The sequence below is a fragment of the Panicum virgatum genome, chromosome 2K (genome assembly GCF_016808335.1).
Source record: "Panicum virgatum strain AP13 chromosome 2K, P.virgatum_v5, whole genome shotgun sequence".
NCBI lineage: Eukaryota > Viridiplantae > Streptophyta > Magnoliopsida > Poales > Poaceae > Panicum > Panicum virgatum.
In genome coordinates this window covers 48,232,550-48,249,336 of record NC_053137.1, presented here as the reverse complement: position 1 = coordinate 48,249,336, position 16,787 = coordinate 48,232,550, and the positions used below count along the sequence as shown (strand labels likewise).

The 16,787-nt window shown below is 44.7% G+C and overlaps 1 protein-coding gene across 1 annotated transcript; it reads right to left on the bottom strand.

Annotated features, from left to right (window-relative positions):
- Nucleotides 1-2,679: 2,679 nt before the first annotated feature.
- On the bottom strand, nucleotides 2,680-7,481 carry LOC120681489 (polyadenylate-binding protein RBP47-like). The gene is made up of 6 exons (XM_039962993.1): nucleotides 6,941-7,481; nucleotides 4,846-5,299; nucleotides 3,724-3,785; nucleotides 3,507-3,637; nucleotides 3,270-3,366; nucleotides 2,680-3,168 (listed from the first exon to the last, which is right to left on the bottom strand). Exons 1-6 carry the CDS (start codon nucleotides 7,334-7,336, stop codon nucleotides 3,001-3,003), a joined length of 1,308 nt encoding a protein of 435 aa, XP_039818927.1. The 5' UTR covers nucleotides 7,337-7,481; the 3' UTR covers nucleotides 2,680-3,000.
- Between the last annotated feature and the right edge of the window lie 9,306 nt (nucleotides 7,482-16,787).

Genomic DNA, 16,787 nt, shown 5'->3' with positions numbered 1-16,787 from the left:
CCCAATATGTCCATATTTCTCAACCTGCACCCATTGTGTGCATGTGGAACATTGGATCAATCATCTTACTATTACTAATTGGAGGCTTCTTTTGAAACCTCTAGGTGAAGCCACCTAGGATCCTAGGTGGATAGTCTAAAAAAATAGAGAAATCCTACAAATTCTCACAAAAATCAGAAATATCCGGCCATCAATTCGGCAACTCTAATCATAATAGTCATTCGATCTGTTATTTTTTTAAATAAATTACCCACCTCTGCCATTATAAAAATATACTAAAGTAACCCCCTAAACATGTATCTAAATTACCCACCTCTGTCATTATAAAAAATAATCTAAAATAACTCGCTAATCTTCATATAAATTACCCACTTATGCCATTATAAAATAATATCAAATAACCTCCTAAATTTTCATATATATTATCCAATGGTAACATAATAAAAGTTAAAATGGACCCCAAATCTGAATCAAAATCATGTTATTATAATAAAATCTTAAAGCACATCAATATAAAATTCTAAATTACTATTCATATCATTATTAATATATTATTTATGTTATTATTTATATAAACATACTAAACATAATGTGTTTGTCACCATATATTCTTGTATAAGAGAAGAGATAAGAATACCAATTTTCATGTTGTTCACATAGCTCAAACAAAGTGTTCAATTAAACACATATATGGAGGTGTATTGCAAAGTGAGAAAAAAATATTAGTAACTAAACCTATCATATTTATTACAATTACATAATGATAAATATGTATCTTGGCGGTACTGGATTAAAATATTTAATTGGTTAAATGGAGTGTGAGATAGATAATTATTAGATATCTCTAACTAGCCCGTGTGGGAGCACAGGTTGATAGACTAGTATGGATAAGAGCAAATACAATAATGGGCTTAAAGCCAATCTAGTGCTATATAATAACTACTCAAGAAAATGATTTTACTGTTGCTAAAGAGAAAATGGAGTGCATTAAGAAAATTTCTTGTAGCTAATTGATCCGAACAAATATTCATAGAGAATTGAACGTAAAGATTCTTTGTTTTCGAACCTCCATCCAGGTTTGACTCCTCAGTTCGGCACAGGTGCTTGTATTTTTTTTAATCTATTTCAGAATTTAACTGGCACTATTCTCTCGGTGGTAAGCGACATGCACGTTGACGGCAAGACGTCTGATAGCTTATCAGGTCAATCATTCAATGATACTCGTAGGAGTAAGGTTGTGTACGGGTATTCATAAAAAAATAATTATACATCCATATAAGTGACGAGTGTCTATTGTGTTTTGAAAAAACAAATGCACATAGATCTGTGCCTTGCTTATTACTTGTGAGGGCAAATTGTTATATTAGCACATCTACGAGCCGCCGTCTCATCACACTTTAAGAGCGGACCTCCAATCTGTAGGATGGTCGATGTTTCGTGTTGAGCCGAGCAGGCCTAGAATTTGGGAGGTGGGTATTATATTCAAAATTTCAAGTAGTGCAAAAAAAATTGATAGCACATAATTGAGTACCAATAAATTGTTCAACATATAGATAATAAACGTACCTAATAATCAACATATCAAAATGGGTCAGAGGTCTAGGCCGGTCGGTGGGCCGGTTTTTGGGCTGCTTGGCCCATTTCAAGAAGGGAGGTAAGCTGGATGTCATTTTCCTTTTGTAAAAAAATATATAGGTATTCAATGGATACACTTGAATACTAGGTGGACCCGCCCCTGACCTCGACTTACCTTGGCCTGAGCAGCCGCCGGCCGCCCACGTCGATACAGCCATGCCATTTCAAGTAGGTAGATCATGGCTACTGCTTGGGCAAGGCAGCTCAGCCTTGGTATCCACGCGGCGTAGGTTTTCCTGGCAACCAATCTTACTATTATTAATTGCTTATTGGTAGTTTTTTTCAAAGTCTCCAAACCAAGACACCTAATGTAAAGACACCTAAAATCCTAAGTAGACACTCTAAAAAAATAAAGAAAATTTAAAAATTCTCGCAAAAATCAAAAACATCATGCCACCAATCTGACAACTCTAATCATAATAGTAATCGGATTTATTATCTTTCTTAATAAATTATCTACCTCTGTCGTTGTGAAAATAGACAAAAATAACCCCCTAAATATTCATCTAAATTACCTACCTCTGACATTATAAAATCTAAAGTAACCCCTTAATCTTCATGTAAATTATCCCTATGTCATTATAAAAATAATACAAATAACCCCCTAAATGTGCATATAAATTATCCAATTATATTATTATTAAAAGTTAAAGTAACCCCTAAATCTGAATTTAAATTATATAATTATAATAAAATATTAAAGTGCATCAATATAAAATTCTAAATTACTATTTCTATCATTATTAATATTATTATTTATATAAAAAATACCACCGATGATATGTGTCACCATGTATTCATATATGATGGAAAAGATAAAAATACCAATTCATAAAGAAATAGTTCAATTAAATATCCAATGCAAATAAAAGTGTGATGCAAAATAAAATTTATTGCAACTAGATAATAATGATAAATACGTATTTTAAGTATGTATTAGAATATTTAATAGATAATTATAATTATCAGCTATAAGTCTTATTTAATATTAATTCTAATTAGTCCGTGCGCGGGTTAATAGGTCAGTAAACTCAAGCCAAATCGAAGTAGCAGACACAAGGATTTCATTAGCTTTATTGTTCTGCTTCAAGGTCGCATACAGCTCCAGGTCATCAAAAATTCTTTTTTTGCCGTTGAATCCGACAGACAGTGGTGGCCAATCAATAGGTGTCTCGGACTCTTGGTGGCGCTAGGCGCTAGATCGTGTAGCGCACTTTACAAAGGCAAGTCACCGCATCTAGCTCACCTAAGAAACCGTCGTCGTCTACCTTCTTCTACCATGAGCTTTGCTACACCTAACAGCCTAATACCTCCAGCTCCAGCTTCGCCCGGGACGCGCCGGCAGTTCAGTTCAGAACGAGCAGCTCAGCTCACTTGTTGCTGGTTGCCGTAGAACGGGTAGGCGCCGTAGGCCGGAGCGGCGTACATGCCGGGGTCAGGGAACGGCGCCGCAGGGTAGCCGTAGCCGTTGTAGAACGGGGACGCCGCGTAGTACATCCCGTTGTTCCACTGGTTCCCGTTGTCGCCCCTAAACTGTGAACAGGAGATGTGTCAAGGTTCTTGCCTTCGTCATGCATGCTGCAAGAGTTATAGTCTTTGTTGCTGTAACTGTCACTTTGAGCTAGTTTTTGTACCTGCTTGTTTGCTGGGTTGCGGCCCCATGAAAGGCGCACGGTCTGCTTGCCAATGGTGCTTCCGTTTAGTCCTTGCAATGCATCCTCTGCATTCTTTCTGGGACAGTAATAGCAGCAGCACTTTATTAGATATTTCTTCAGGGAAAATTCATCAGATCTCATAAGAAACAGGGGCAATTAAGACGATGCAAAATAGGTGTATCTTGAGGATTGAATGTGAAATTTATGTGCTCATACCTCTGAGCAAATTGCACGAAGCCGCATTGTTTACCGACTGGAATCTTTACAGAAGATATTTCGCCATACTGGGAGAAGGTCTGCCTAAGGTCCTCTTCACTAACATTTGGGTCGAGCCCGCCGACAAATACCTATTTACATTAAGAAACTGTAATGACAAGAGAGAAAAGAGATTGACTACGTCTACATGGCTTGCAGGGGATGAATCTGTACTCACAGTTGTGTTTGTCAAGTCTCCTCCATCTGAACGGGCAGATGAACCATTTGATCCAGAAGTACCTAAACCAACATGATTTTTAGAAAAAATAGAAATAAAGTACCACCATTATGGCATTATGCAAAGAGTGTATATGGTTCTCAGAGCAAACTTTATTAATATCAACTATAGCAATTCACAGGCTAAGGTTTTATTCAACCATCATTCTTATGTCTATGTAAATCACTGATCTCACTGCCTATATCAACTCGTCTCAATTTCCCAAAGCATTCCCTTTCCCTATCTTCTTCTAATATAAAAGGTGCTAAATATGAATCCTTCGTACATGAGATTAAAATCTCTAAGTGTCTGTTGAATTAATCAATAAATATCCTCCATTTCTATTGGAATTTACAGAATAAGCTACCAGAACAAGTTCATATCATTCCCAGAAAAGAACAGAAGAACAAAACAGCCATAAAAAGAAAGAATAAAGCATTATAATAAGTGCCCAATTTAGTCAAATGATGTTTATTTCTATTTGAGTGGCAAATAATGTATTAAAGTATGGGGAAGGACCATATACATAATAAGAACGAAAACAGAGTGATACATCGTGAGCAGTTGAAACTGAAAAGTCTAGCCAATTTGATCAAACAAAATGAAAACAGTCGGAGTATAAGAGAAGTTTATAATAAAAGGCAAAAGAGATGCTAAAGGGCAGACTGATGTGAAAAGGTAGTTTCATTTTACTATCCATGAATGCTTAAGTCAGCAGAACCATGCTACATAACGTAATTCAATAGCCAAATTCAGGTACCATAGATATGATCCCCATTCCCCACTCTCCCGATAGAACCTCAATATTTAACAACATTGAAATTCGACTTAATACATATGGAAAGTGACAAGAGGATCTCAATACTCTCCAAAAGACCATTGAAACAACGAAAATAAATCATTTATGTTGTATGCAGTTTTAACTCCCAACAGATTATATAGGAAAAAAAACAAAGAAACGGTAACAGGCATAAACTCAGAAACTAAAGAGACAGAAGGTTTGTTAAAGAACGTCAGTACCAACTGCCAAGAAATAGGTACGAAAGTTAGTAGATACAATAACTGGAAAACTTGTAATTGAACCTGATGATTTTCTGGGAGTTGCAGGGCCAATTCTCATGGGCCTAGAAGAGCAATATACACCATTCATCTCAGTCATGGCATGTGTCTTCTCACTGTCATCTCCAAATCTCACGAAACCATAGCCCTTGGATCTGCCAGTGTTAGCATCAATAACAACTTTGGCACCTTTGACAGAGGAGTACCTGCTGGAGAAAGTCTCCAGAAGTGTAGCATCATTGACATCAGAAGCAAGATCGCCTACGAATATGGAATGATCTGAAGCAACATCCGAGCGCCTATCTCCCATGCTAAATGATGCCCAATTTAACCTAAAAGGTTGGTCAGTATTTGGCATTATATGACCAGAAAAACCTTCAAGAACTTTTTCAGCTGCAGCATGGCTGTAGAACTCAACAAATCCATATCCTTCAGACTGTCCAGTCTGTTTATTGCGAATAACTTTAATGGCCACAACCTACAACGTATTGAAAGATATTAGTGCAAGTTTGGACTTTGGACATTCGAATAAATAGAAAAGGATGAATTGCTTCAGAAGAAACGCTTCAGTCAACCCAAGAATTAAGTCTTAGCCAGCAGCTAAGCAAACAAGTACAGGATAAACATGTTCATTTACACCTAAGGTTGCCATGTTTCACCAAACTCTTCTACAGGATTCCAATGTTTCTTCATACTTACATTTAGTACTAAGGCAAGGCTGAGGTAAGGTAACATGTCAACATTAATATTTTTCATTCAGTCTGCCAAGTGCAAGAGTTCAATGAAGCCGTGGCATTGGTTATGTGAAAAAAAAAACTCGACTTGCGAAGGCAAGCCGCCCCCTAGGCATTGCATGTCAGAAGAGGTCTTCTCAGGCAAGACTAGAAAATCCCCAAACCCCTACCCCATGGCATTGGTTCTGTGGCTGTCATTATTTCTCAGTCCATCCCCTCTATGCTATTGATATTTAGATGGTCCCTTCAATACTAGGATCGGCAATGGCATCGATCCTTGCATGTGGTCTCCGCGATGGCCAGGAGCGGCAGCGCGGCCATGGACACAGGGCGCGCGATCGCCCCGGCTAAACCGTGCGCGTCGGCAATGCAGTAAGCCCTCAATGTTGACATGGCATGCGGTGGTCGCGTACGCCGTGTGCTCCCGCTTTCATCTCGGTGCAGTTGCACCCCTAACGCGATGCGGCGGGACCACACGAGGGGATGACACTGCTGGCTCCGGCTCTGGCGCCAGCTGCCGCGCGAGGGGATGTGATCGCGGGCATGGGCGTGGGCGCCTCCTGTTTTTAACGGTGTTACCATAGATATTCTGCTAAATATAACGGTAATGGTAGGTATATGATGAAAAATTATATATGATGGCATTGAAGGGATTATCTAAATTTTAATGGCACGGAGGGAATGATTATAATTTCTAATGGCATACAAAGAATTTACTCAATAAATAAAGTATATAAAACCAACACATTATAATCACCAAAAGCTACAAAGAAAATTACCATTAACGTTGAAAACACAAAAACCTAAAATAACCCTACAAATCCAGACTGGAACAGATGTCAATGGTACATCACGGCCACGGGCATGCTCGGCTCATAAACCGCGACCCACCAATGACCAACCTGTACATCAAGCCGAATATTTTCGCAGGCCAGTACAGGAAGGCAGCGCCACCTCCGCCGCCAATCTGACGAGCTGAGGTCTGAGGCCAAGGCCACTGCCAAATTTCCAGTTCCATCTCGCAGATCCATGCCTGCCGTTTGCCAGGCGGTTGCTCAGCCGTTTCATTTTTCAGCACAGTGACGGACTGACCGAATCATATGTACCCACATCTGCCACTGCAACTACCTATGCCTGTGTGTCTTAAGATCCCTCTCTCTCCTACCTCGCGCAGCCCAAGAAACGAAACACATTTTGGAAACGAACGAACGCATCAAAATGCCATTTTTAGCCCCCAGAGACGCAGGCTCGTCACATCAAGAAAAGAAAGATTCAAAAGAAACTTTAGTTTTTTTTTGTTTTTTGTGGTGCTGGCTCGGGGACAGCATGGCCGTGGTCAAGATCTGGGCTTGTGCGGGCGCGCGCGCGCGCGCATCCGTGCTCACCTCGCCGGTGTAGCCGAAGCAGCTGTGGAGGTAGTTCTCGTCCATCCAGTAATGGAGGTCGCCGACCCAGATGGTCTTGTTCTCCTCCTGCCCGGCCTGATGCGGCGCGGGGGAGCCCAAGGCGACGGCCGCCACGGGCGCCGCCCGCGGCGGCGGCGGCGCCGCGACGACGTGGAACGGGACGAAGTGCGCGGGCGCGAACTGGGGCGGCGGCGCCATCTGGTGCGGCGGCATCACCATGGCCGCGGCCCCTGGCGGCGGCGTGAACGGCATGGCCACCCAATGGGGCGGCACCACTGCCGCCGCCGGCGGATGTGGCGCCCCCACCACCACCGGCTGCGGCTGCTGCTGAGGCTTCTGCACGTCGCCCCCGCCATTCACCGCCGCCGCCTGCATGGTCCTGACCTTCACTTCAGCCGCGCACCGGGAGAGGTAGAGAGAAAGAGAGGGAGGAGGAGGAGGAGGGGGTGTGGTTCTGCCGAGGAAGAGAGAGAAAATTTGGAGGCGAGTGGAGGGAAGAAGAGGAGGAGCAGGAGCAGCTCGCGGGAGGGGTTAGGGAGAAGCTAGGCTAAATAAAGCAGGCGGCGGCGGAGGATATGGAGGAGCGGCGGCCGTCCGATGGGGCGCGTGGACGGCTCGCCAGCCGTCGATCCTGAATTTTGACCGGATCCACGCCGATGTCGGCCTGCCCCGGCCCCTGCGGCCTACACGTAGAGTCGTTTCTGACTTTGGAGTAGGGTGCGGATGGGCATGGAGGATGGAGCCAGGGGAGCGGCCCAGATGATAACGATAAAAACAAACATATTTAAAAAAAATCATATATTCTAGTGGAAAACATGCAGAGTAGAGTGAAAAGAAAGGCCTTGATTCTGGGTAGGAAAATGAAGTTTCTGTTGGAGATGAGGAGCATGCAAGGCATGCAGTATCTATTATTAGATCGTATGCATGTTGGATTTGTCAGTCAACCTGCACCGTTAAAAAGAAAGGAGTTTCCCGGGTTTAAAAAGAATTCATATATAGTTTTCATTCCATTTTAGGTCTAGTTCGCTCTACACGCTCTAGTGGCCACCGTACCGTTATTAGGCCGTGTTTAGTTCGCGAGAAAATTTAAATTTTGATACTATAGTATATTTGTTGTTATTTGACAATTAATGTCCAATCATGAATTAATTAGACTTAAAAAATTCATCTCGTATGAAACAATTATACTGTGTTATTAGTTATTTTTTCAACTGCATTTAATGTTACATGCATATATCTAAAAATTCGATGTGACGGGTATTGTAGAAGTTGTTTAGAAACTAAACATGACTGAACAAGGTAAGAAAGGTGGTGGTATTTTTTAGCCTCAATACCACGAGCATCAGGGTTGGACTTTATCTCTCTCTCTCTCTCTCTCTTTGCACTGAAGAGACATCTGACCTGAATTGAATCCTCTGCACATCATCGGAACATAGTAGGGATCAGTAACACATGGATATGCATCAGAGCCGCGCGCACTATTGCCGGAGGAAACGACCGGCTGAGAGGCCGCAAGTTGCCTTGCACCCACAGATTCAGCCTCCAGCACTTGTCCACTCTGCCCACGCTTCGGCCTCGGCCAGCGCCACGGACAAGACCGACCCCTATCATCACCATCTATCGCGTATAGAAAACGGGCACAGAGCGAATCGATCACACCCGGCGGCTGAGGATGCCACCACATGTCAGGGCGTTCCGCCACCCCCGGCAGCCTGGGCGCAGCGTGTGGCGCCGCGAGTAAGCGGCCAAAGCTGCTCCGCTGGGCAGCGGCGCAGCGCAGGCAGGCGGCGGCGCAGTCCCCTTGCGCTGGCATCTCCATGCTGATTGCTGAATGCTGAGCGGGCAAAAGAATCTGAGAATCTCATTGTAGTTGGCGCCCGCCCAGCCCCAGCAGGCAGCAGCAGGCAGGCGAGCAAGCAAACAAACACGGCGCATGTGGGGTGTGTGAGCGAATGGCAGCGCGGCTTGGTAAGTTGCAATGTGGCCGTGTCCTCCGGGCTTCAAATGATTTGGGGTGGGAGGGCAGCAGCGGCGAGCATGGGGGGCCGTGATGAGTGAGTGTGAGTGGCCGGCAAGGGTGGTGGTGTACTGGTGTCCGAGGTCTCTGAAGGTGGAAGGAAGGATTGATTCTTCAGGGTAAATGGTAATATGGTATGGTAATGCAGTGTTAGAGCAACCTCTGCGCAGCCACAGGAACGAGCGAGCTAATTTGTTTTCTTTTTTTATTAATCTGTTTTTGGTCAGCCTGCACGGATGCTGTCCATACCCCCTCTCTCTCTTTTTAAAGGGGATGCTGTCCATACCCTACTCGTGTCTTAGCCTAGGTTTCCATCGATCAGAAAAGGACGGGGCGCGAACGGACCAAAGGTCCAGTGGCTAGTTCCGGCAGTGGCGGAGCTGCCTGCCCGGGTTCGACCCCCGATGAATTTCCAGGTGGCGCACAGGATTTATCCCCAGAGGAGTACCGGAGTACGTGTGTATAGGTGTGTGGTGTGTGCGTGCATAAGCTCCAGTAGGCGTGTCCTTGAACCTCCCAACAGGCCATCTGCGCTTAGCGCGCAGTCAGCGTGGATGCCCGACTGAGTTCTTACATGATTCCCCAGTGCTTCTGGGTGCTTTCAAAAAAAAAGAACGGGACACCATTCAGTGGGCCTAGTGCAGTGGGCCTGATACTGTAATTACAAGTGTGGGCCAAATCTGAAGCCCAAACCATGTTAAATGCCTTCGTTGTGCGGCAACAACGTCAACGCCCTTGCTTCCTTCTCCACTCCATCATTCTGTTTCTTTTTTTCTTTTTCACATGTACCAATAGACAGCACTACAGCAGACTGTGCCATATATATTACAGAAAGATTTACCCGAGCCCGAGGTACATCACCATGCTATAGCACGTGCATGTCCAGGCCCCGGAAGCATTTAGTCCTGTCACATCGGATGATTAGACATCAATTAGAATTATTAAATAAATATTAATTATAAAATTATAGAAATTTTATAATGATTGAAAAAATCTGAGCCGTACATCTGATAAAATTCTACGGTGCTGAAAGTATGAAGTGTTCAGAAGTACCTAGGGTAAAATATCTGTTACTTTTAAAATGTGAGACCAGCTACTAAAAAAATGGAACATAATACTAATTTAATTTAAGTGTTTAAATGGAGCTGATTCATGAGACGAATTTATTAAACCTAATTAGTTTATAATTGACAATATTGTGCTACAATAAATATATGTTAATGATGGATTCATTAGGCCAGACTTAATAGATTCCTCTATTGAATTACTCTCAATTAGTTTTATAATTAATCTATATTTAGTACTATTAAATATATTTAATACTCTTATAATTAGTAGCTCCAACTAACAGTGCGCCGTGCACTGGAACAGAAGAGGGCTAGCTCCAGGCCTGCAACTGCCAGCGAACAGCACATTTACACGGCCATCACCGGTACTGTTACTCTCTCGGTCCACTTAAGAAATGCAGTACAGTACATTCAGATTCAGGCCTTATTTAGTTGCTTTCAAAATTTCAAAACTTTACAAGATTTCTTGTCACATCGAATTTTTCTACGCATGTATGAAATATTAAATATAATTAAACAAAATAACTAATTACACGGTTTAACTATAATTTGCGAGACGAATCTTTTGAACCTAGTTAACCCATAGCGGAACAATAATTATCAAATATAAACGAAAGTGCTACAATATTTTACACCCAAAACTTTATGCATCTAAACAAACAAGGCCTCAGTGGTCTATCACGACAGGCCTTGGAAGTGTCCATCGCCATCCGGTTCATATCATTATAGGAAAAGAGAAGTGGAGGAAGAGAGGTTGCCACATTAGATTTGCCGCCGTGTCGTCCTCGCTGCTCTGAGCTCGTGCGCAAAAGATTCTTCTGTTCCTCTGCTTTGTTGGTTGGCTCCTGGGGCGGTGGAACTTCCTCTGCCCTTCCTTTCCCGTGCTCCTTTTCCAAACCGCTAGAAAACCCAAGTTTGCTCTTGGCGTGCCCAAAGTTTTTGACTCGTGTACTAGTCACATACATTACGCACATTCGGAACTGAAAAGCAAGGGTTTTTCAGCGAACTTTGGAGTTGATTAAAAAAGAGTCTCACACTGCTACTTAGGGAGGAATTCAATCAAATACCTTGGACGACATCTCTGAGCCGTCGCTTTTTCCCCCCAATGCAAAGATCTCCTTGGAGGCTTTGGCACGGGGTGTCAGGCTGTACTACACGATGGCCGGCTGCCTCTGCTTCTGCCTGCATTTTTATAGGCCCAATTGGTCCAGGGAGGCAATGGATCGACGGTCCAGAGAGGGCCGGCCGGTGGAGAGATCTTCCTTTTCTCGTATGGCTTGACCTAGCATGATGCAATGCTGGCCGGTGAACGCTGCGACGGCCGATGGCACGCGGGGAGGGTCAAAGACGGCCACGACAAAGCTAGATTCCCAGTGCGCCCAACTTTTGGAATATTCATGCCAGTACCTCGGAGAAAAACAAGTGGAGAGGAGAGGAGAGGATCTCTGATGTACGCAGCAGGCAGTAAGCTGCTTTTTCCATCTACTATGGGACTATATGGGAGAAGATGCCAAGCTATCAGTTTAGAGATATTATCCCAAGATTCCTCATTGCACCGAGCTTAATTACTTGTTTAACTCTGTACTGCGGTAAGGAATTAAAAGTCGGGCTCTATCGTAATCGTTGTTGCTCGTACGGTGACAGAATCATGCATCGTTTCTTTCGTGGACAGGGGGACAGGGATTCGTTATATTATTCGTCCATGCAAATAGACTGTAACGTCCGTGAGCATGGAGTAAATTGCATCCACCTTACGAAAACTTGTAATGTTATGATTTCAAAATTTGGGTCTAAATTCGCAAGTCTTTCAGAATTTGACATTTTTATCACAATGACATGTGGGGTCAACCTAAGTCACTGACATGTGGGTCAGGAGTAAAATTGACTTGCGAATTGAGACCCAATTTCTAAAATTACAGAACGTGCGATTCGCGTACAACTAGTTTGTTGTGTTCATGTACAGTCTCAGGTACATCACATCAGTATATTTCGTCATGCATGGTGACAGTACGATGTGTTCGCAGTTTATACCAGACGATCAATAGATGCACAAATAAAAGCTGCACAAAACCTAAATAACTTTATCCAAAAGGAACAGAAAATATGCATCCATCACACACGGCTACAAGCACTATGTATCTCATGTACATACAGTAATAATAGCAAGGAAAAAAAAACAAAGAAACTTGCATTTGTAATGCGTAGAAGATGGGGTCCTTGAGAAGTTTTTTTCTCTGTCGACTCCGATCGATCCCAAAGCGATCGAACGAAGAAACGACTGTGTTGATATCTTGATGACGATATGATCCATTCAGCTAACGGGTGTTGCTTGCAATCTTTGTAACGTCCCGCCATTCCGAGGCCAGACCCGCTTACATCTGACAGTTTTTTAGGACCCGGGAAGAAGTTCCCGGTCGGTCACCCATCCCGAAATTGCTCCAGTCCAAGCATGCTTAAGTTTAGAGTTCTTTCGAGATCGGCTTCCGGAAAAGAAATTGCAACTTATTGATATGACTATTCTATCAATTCTATTAAGCCCTTGGACCGGGGTGTCATATCCTCACCCCCTTAAGAGACCGACGTCATCGTCGGTCAATCTCAAGTCAGGAACGTCCTCTCTTGGCCACGTCCCGTACGTCCAGTACCAACAGCCCATGTGCGACGTCCGTGCGTCCAGCGCCAACGGTCCTTATGCGACGTCCGTGCGTCCAGTGCCAACGGCGCATCCCAGATGCCCGCGCACATGCCGGTGGCATCTGCGCCCCCACGTGCCCGTCCACATGCCCGTGCACTTACGCCCGTACGTGCCCGTGAAACCGCGAGAGTCGGCTCTGATACAATTCTGTAACGTCCCGCCTCCCCGAGGTCAGGCCCGCTTACATCTGACAGCTTTATAAGACATAGACTACCCTCACAGACCAACACATGTCTTTTCTGCGCACTTTGTGCTCACTCGTGCGCACCCGGGAAGAAGTTTCCGGTCGGTCACCCATCTCGAAATTGCTATAGGCCAAGCACGTTTAACTTTAGAGTTTTTTCGAGATCGGCTTCCGAAAAAAAATTGTAACTTGTTGATATAAGTATTCTATTAATTCAAGTCCTTGAGCTTGGGTGTCGCAATATTGTTGCCCATCCCTGGGCTGTGCCCAGGCGCCGTGGGCCGGCCGTCGATGGTCACCATCTTCGCCGTCACCACCGCGAGGCCCTGCGCGCGGCCTTCGTCTACCAGGGCACCGCAACCACCCGGCCGGCATGCTTCCCCGCCCGTGCGGGTCACCTCTATCAGCCTCCTCGCTCCGCCGGACGCGGCGCAGCTGGACATGGTGATCGTTATGATCAGAATGCACGCCCACGACGCCTTGGGACCGGCCATCTAAGCACGCGGGTATGTGCGTGCGAGATGTTAGTGAGAGTCTGAGAGAGGAAGGATGATGCCACGAGCTTCTTATTAGCTTGGGGTTTGAGCTTGATTTGAGCCGCAGTCTCCAACACAATTTATAGGGAGGGAAAGTGACCTAGTAGTATGCACCACCACTATATGGCGCCAAAAGAAAGTGAACGTACCAGTGGAGAGCAGCTTCGTTCTCCAGGAAAAAGGAATTGATGAATCCTTTAATTTTTGTTTGAAATGCTTCTACAGGAGTCAAAACTCAAAACCACAGGAATGTTTATTCTTTCACCTTTTTTTTGAACTACTAAAACTGAAAAAATGCATAATAGGCTGCTTATACTTGTATAACCTTATGCGTGAATAGCAAGTTGTGACTGGAAAACAAATCAACCTACTCTCTCCGTCCCAAATTATAGATTAGTCGTTTCGACTTTTCTATGTGCATGGTTTTTGTTATACATCTATATTGCTGATGTGGCACCCTAATTATTGAAGAGAGAAAAAAAAACAAGACTTGATTTCTAGATAAAACCTCAAGTCTACGCGTCATTCAATGCCCAAGAAGCCAGGGGGACTCGCGTTGTGGAGGGGGGCGTGGAGTCCATTGATCTTGTGATGGAAGAAAAACAATAAATGGTTCTATGTATAGAAACTACTACTCCGTATTACACACTTTGCATTGAGAAATATAGTTTTTTGTGATAACATTTTTGAGATTTAAGACTCTACAAGTGGAGTTTGCATTGGGACTGCGCTAAAGGCCGCCACAGACCATTAATAAAGACGGCCATGGCAACCTGGCTGCCGGCAAATGCTCTCATGCAACTTTAGGATATTTTATTCTTCACACAAGCAATGACACTGACATTACATGTGGCTCCTAACTTAGTTCCAAGTGGGAGTATCTCTCATTTCGTCTTTCATGTATGCTTTTCAATCTACCATAACCGAGATACCAAACTGTACCCTGATATTAGTTCGGAGATTTATAGTCCTGAGATTCTTCATGCACCAAGCTATGTTGAACTTGTGCAATAAAAAAGGGCGTTGATTGGTTATTTGTAATCGTTGCAGCACGCACGTACGCTTTGAGAATCATGCATGGTAAGGTTTCTTTAGTGGACATGGACGACAATAATAATGCAGCCATGTACATACAAAAATTAATCGAGACTTCAAGAGGATTTGCACTTGAGTACATCGGTGCACGTTGTGGTCTGCTGCCATGTATGGGCCGCCGGCCACTTCATCTCCAACCTCAGCGATGCTCGGCCTTTTGGGCTCGAAAGCAGCAGAAAATAATAACCTTATGCATGATCGACTCGTGTACATACTTTATACAGAAAACACAGGGGCCGTACAAAACCTGAGCAACTTTATTCGAACAGAGGAAAATGTACATCCACGACAATGCAAGGGCTTAACAATTTATCTGTCCAAGCGAAGCAAACGAAAGAAAGAAACTTTTGGAGATTGTTGGGGTCTTGTTGACGACCCCGCCATTCAACGGGTGTTCCCTGCAATCTTGTTGCCGATCCCGGGGCTGTGGCCGGGCGCCGTGGGCCGGCCATCGGTGGTCGCCATCTTGGTCGTCGTCGCCGCCGCCGCGAGGCCTGCCCGGCCTTGCGCTGCCGGGAGACGACGGCAACCACCCACGCCGCATGCTTCCCCCTCGGCCGCGCGGGTTTCCGCCTGTAGCCTCCTCGCCTTGGCGCCGGTGGACACGATCAGGATGATCAGAATGCACGCGCACGACGCCCTGAGGCCGGCCATCTAAGTATCAGCTGTGTGTGAGTGCCGCAGCCCGCAGTGGCAGTAGCTGTGTGCTCTGGCGCTAGCACTAGTGCTCTTCTTGAGCTTCTCAGCTTGGGGTTGCGTTTGATTCCGACGGCGATCTCTGCGACAATTTATAGGGAGATAAAGTGCCCTGGTTCGTGCCAATGTGGCACCAAAAGAAATGGTAGTCTATACGAGAGGCAGAGCCTGAAAGGTAATCTAGTAGCTCTATGAAAAACAACAGAAAGCAAGTGTCTTCAAGGGTCTCAAGTTCTCAGCCCATGGATGTCCCACTCAGCGCCGTGCCCGTGACACCGTGCATGTTGCGAGTCATTTTCGACGGATCGAGAGGTTAGTTTCACATGGTAAAAATCCTACGGTCAAATACTATGTTCATGTGCACGACGCATGCGCGAGCAAACTGTCATACTGATGTGAAAGATACCAGCACGCGCACGTAAACTGTTATGGGGGAAAAAGGTTGCAAGATATTAGTTACTAACATGTCGCCATCAAAAGATTTCACAAAAAGGGTTGGCACCAACTGCATCTTAGCATGGCACAATCTGGGAATCTTCGCCGCTCTGACCAAACAGAGGGGGGCGGCCATGGCATCTGTGTCCCGGCCTGGATCCTGCTCCGTCGAACACAAAGCCATCTTTTGACCGGCCGCGCACATTAGCCGGCGCCCTGGCTCCCTCGACCTAGGAGCTCACTTTTTCATCATTCGCCACCTTCCAGCCTACTGCGTTCCAGGGAAAATAAACATACTTAGATCACAACATGGCCGGCGACGGCGTTGTAAAGTCACAAACCCAGGCCAGGATCCAACCAACGGTTTATGTCACCCAACCGGCGCAGGCCACTAATAACATGCTCCCAAAAAATGTTCAGGCCTGTCCTGTCGAACGACATTACTATATTGCTGGAAATACCTGTCAAATGCACTTTTCCAGAACGATGGTCGATCGGATGCAGCCCTGGGGTCACCAAGGGGTCAAATGCTGCCATGGCCGGCTGTCTGCAGCTCCGAGTTTGTACTTAATTGCAGTATATTTTGCTGCCATCCAAACAAAGGGAGCACCACTCTGATTCCAAATGCCGACTGTCTCTGCCCACTCATCTGACAAGCTATAATAACAAAGGACTAGAGATGTGTTCATGGCAGATTTTGTATTTCTAAAGTTGCATGATAGACCTACGCTTCATAAGATTGCAAGATCTTTCGGTGGCCTGAGATCGGTTGGTGTTGGTGATGGATACAAGATGTCCTTTTCTGCTAGTTGTAGGGCTTATGAGTGTTTTGGAGAGCATCACATGGTTACCTCGTTTTGGAAGGCTATGGACGGTTTGTATCCATATCAAAATGGCGGCTTCCAGGACCCTTGCAACTATCTAGGTTGTCCTCGTTGGTTACTGCAATGGTAACGAAATCCCCACTTGGTATAAAGTTACTATACCATGATCATGGACACCTGAGTGTTAACATAAATTATATATAATCAGCAAACATAAGAGATGAAACTTCAATTAGAAGCCAAAGAAAAATACTCACAGATTAACCTCTTACATGAA

Excerpts from the sequence above, each read along its gene's own strand:
- LOC120681489 (XM_039962993.1), bottom strand. The coding sequence starts at position 7,336 with ATGCAGGCGGCGGCGGTGAATGGCGGGGGCGACGTGCAGAAGCCTCAG. Across the intron at positions 3,638-3,723 it reads GAGACTTGACAAACACAACT|GTATTTGTCGGCGGGCTCGA; the intron begins GTGAGTACAGAT and ends TAATGTAAATAG. Across the intron at positions 3,367-3,506 it reads TTCGTGCAATTTGCTCAGAG|AAAGAATGCAGAGGATGCAT; the intron begins GTATGAGCACAT and ends TTACTGTCCCAG.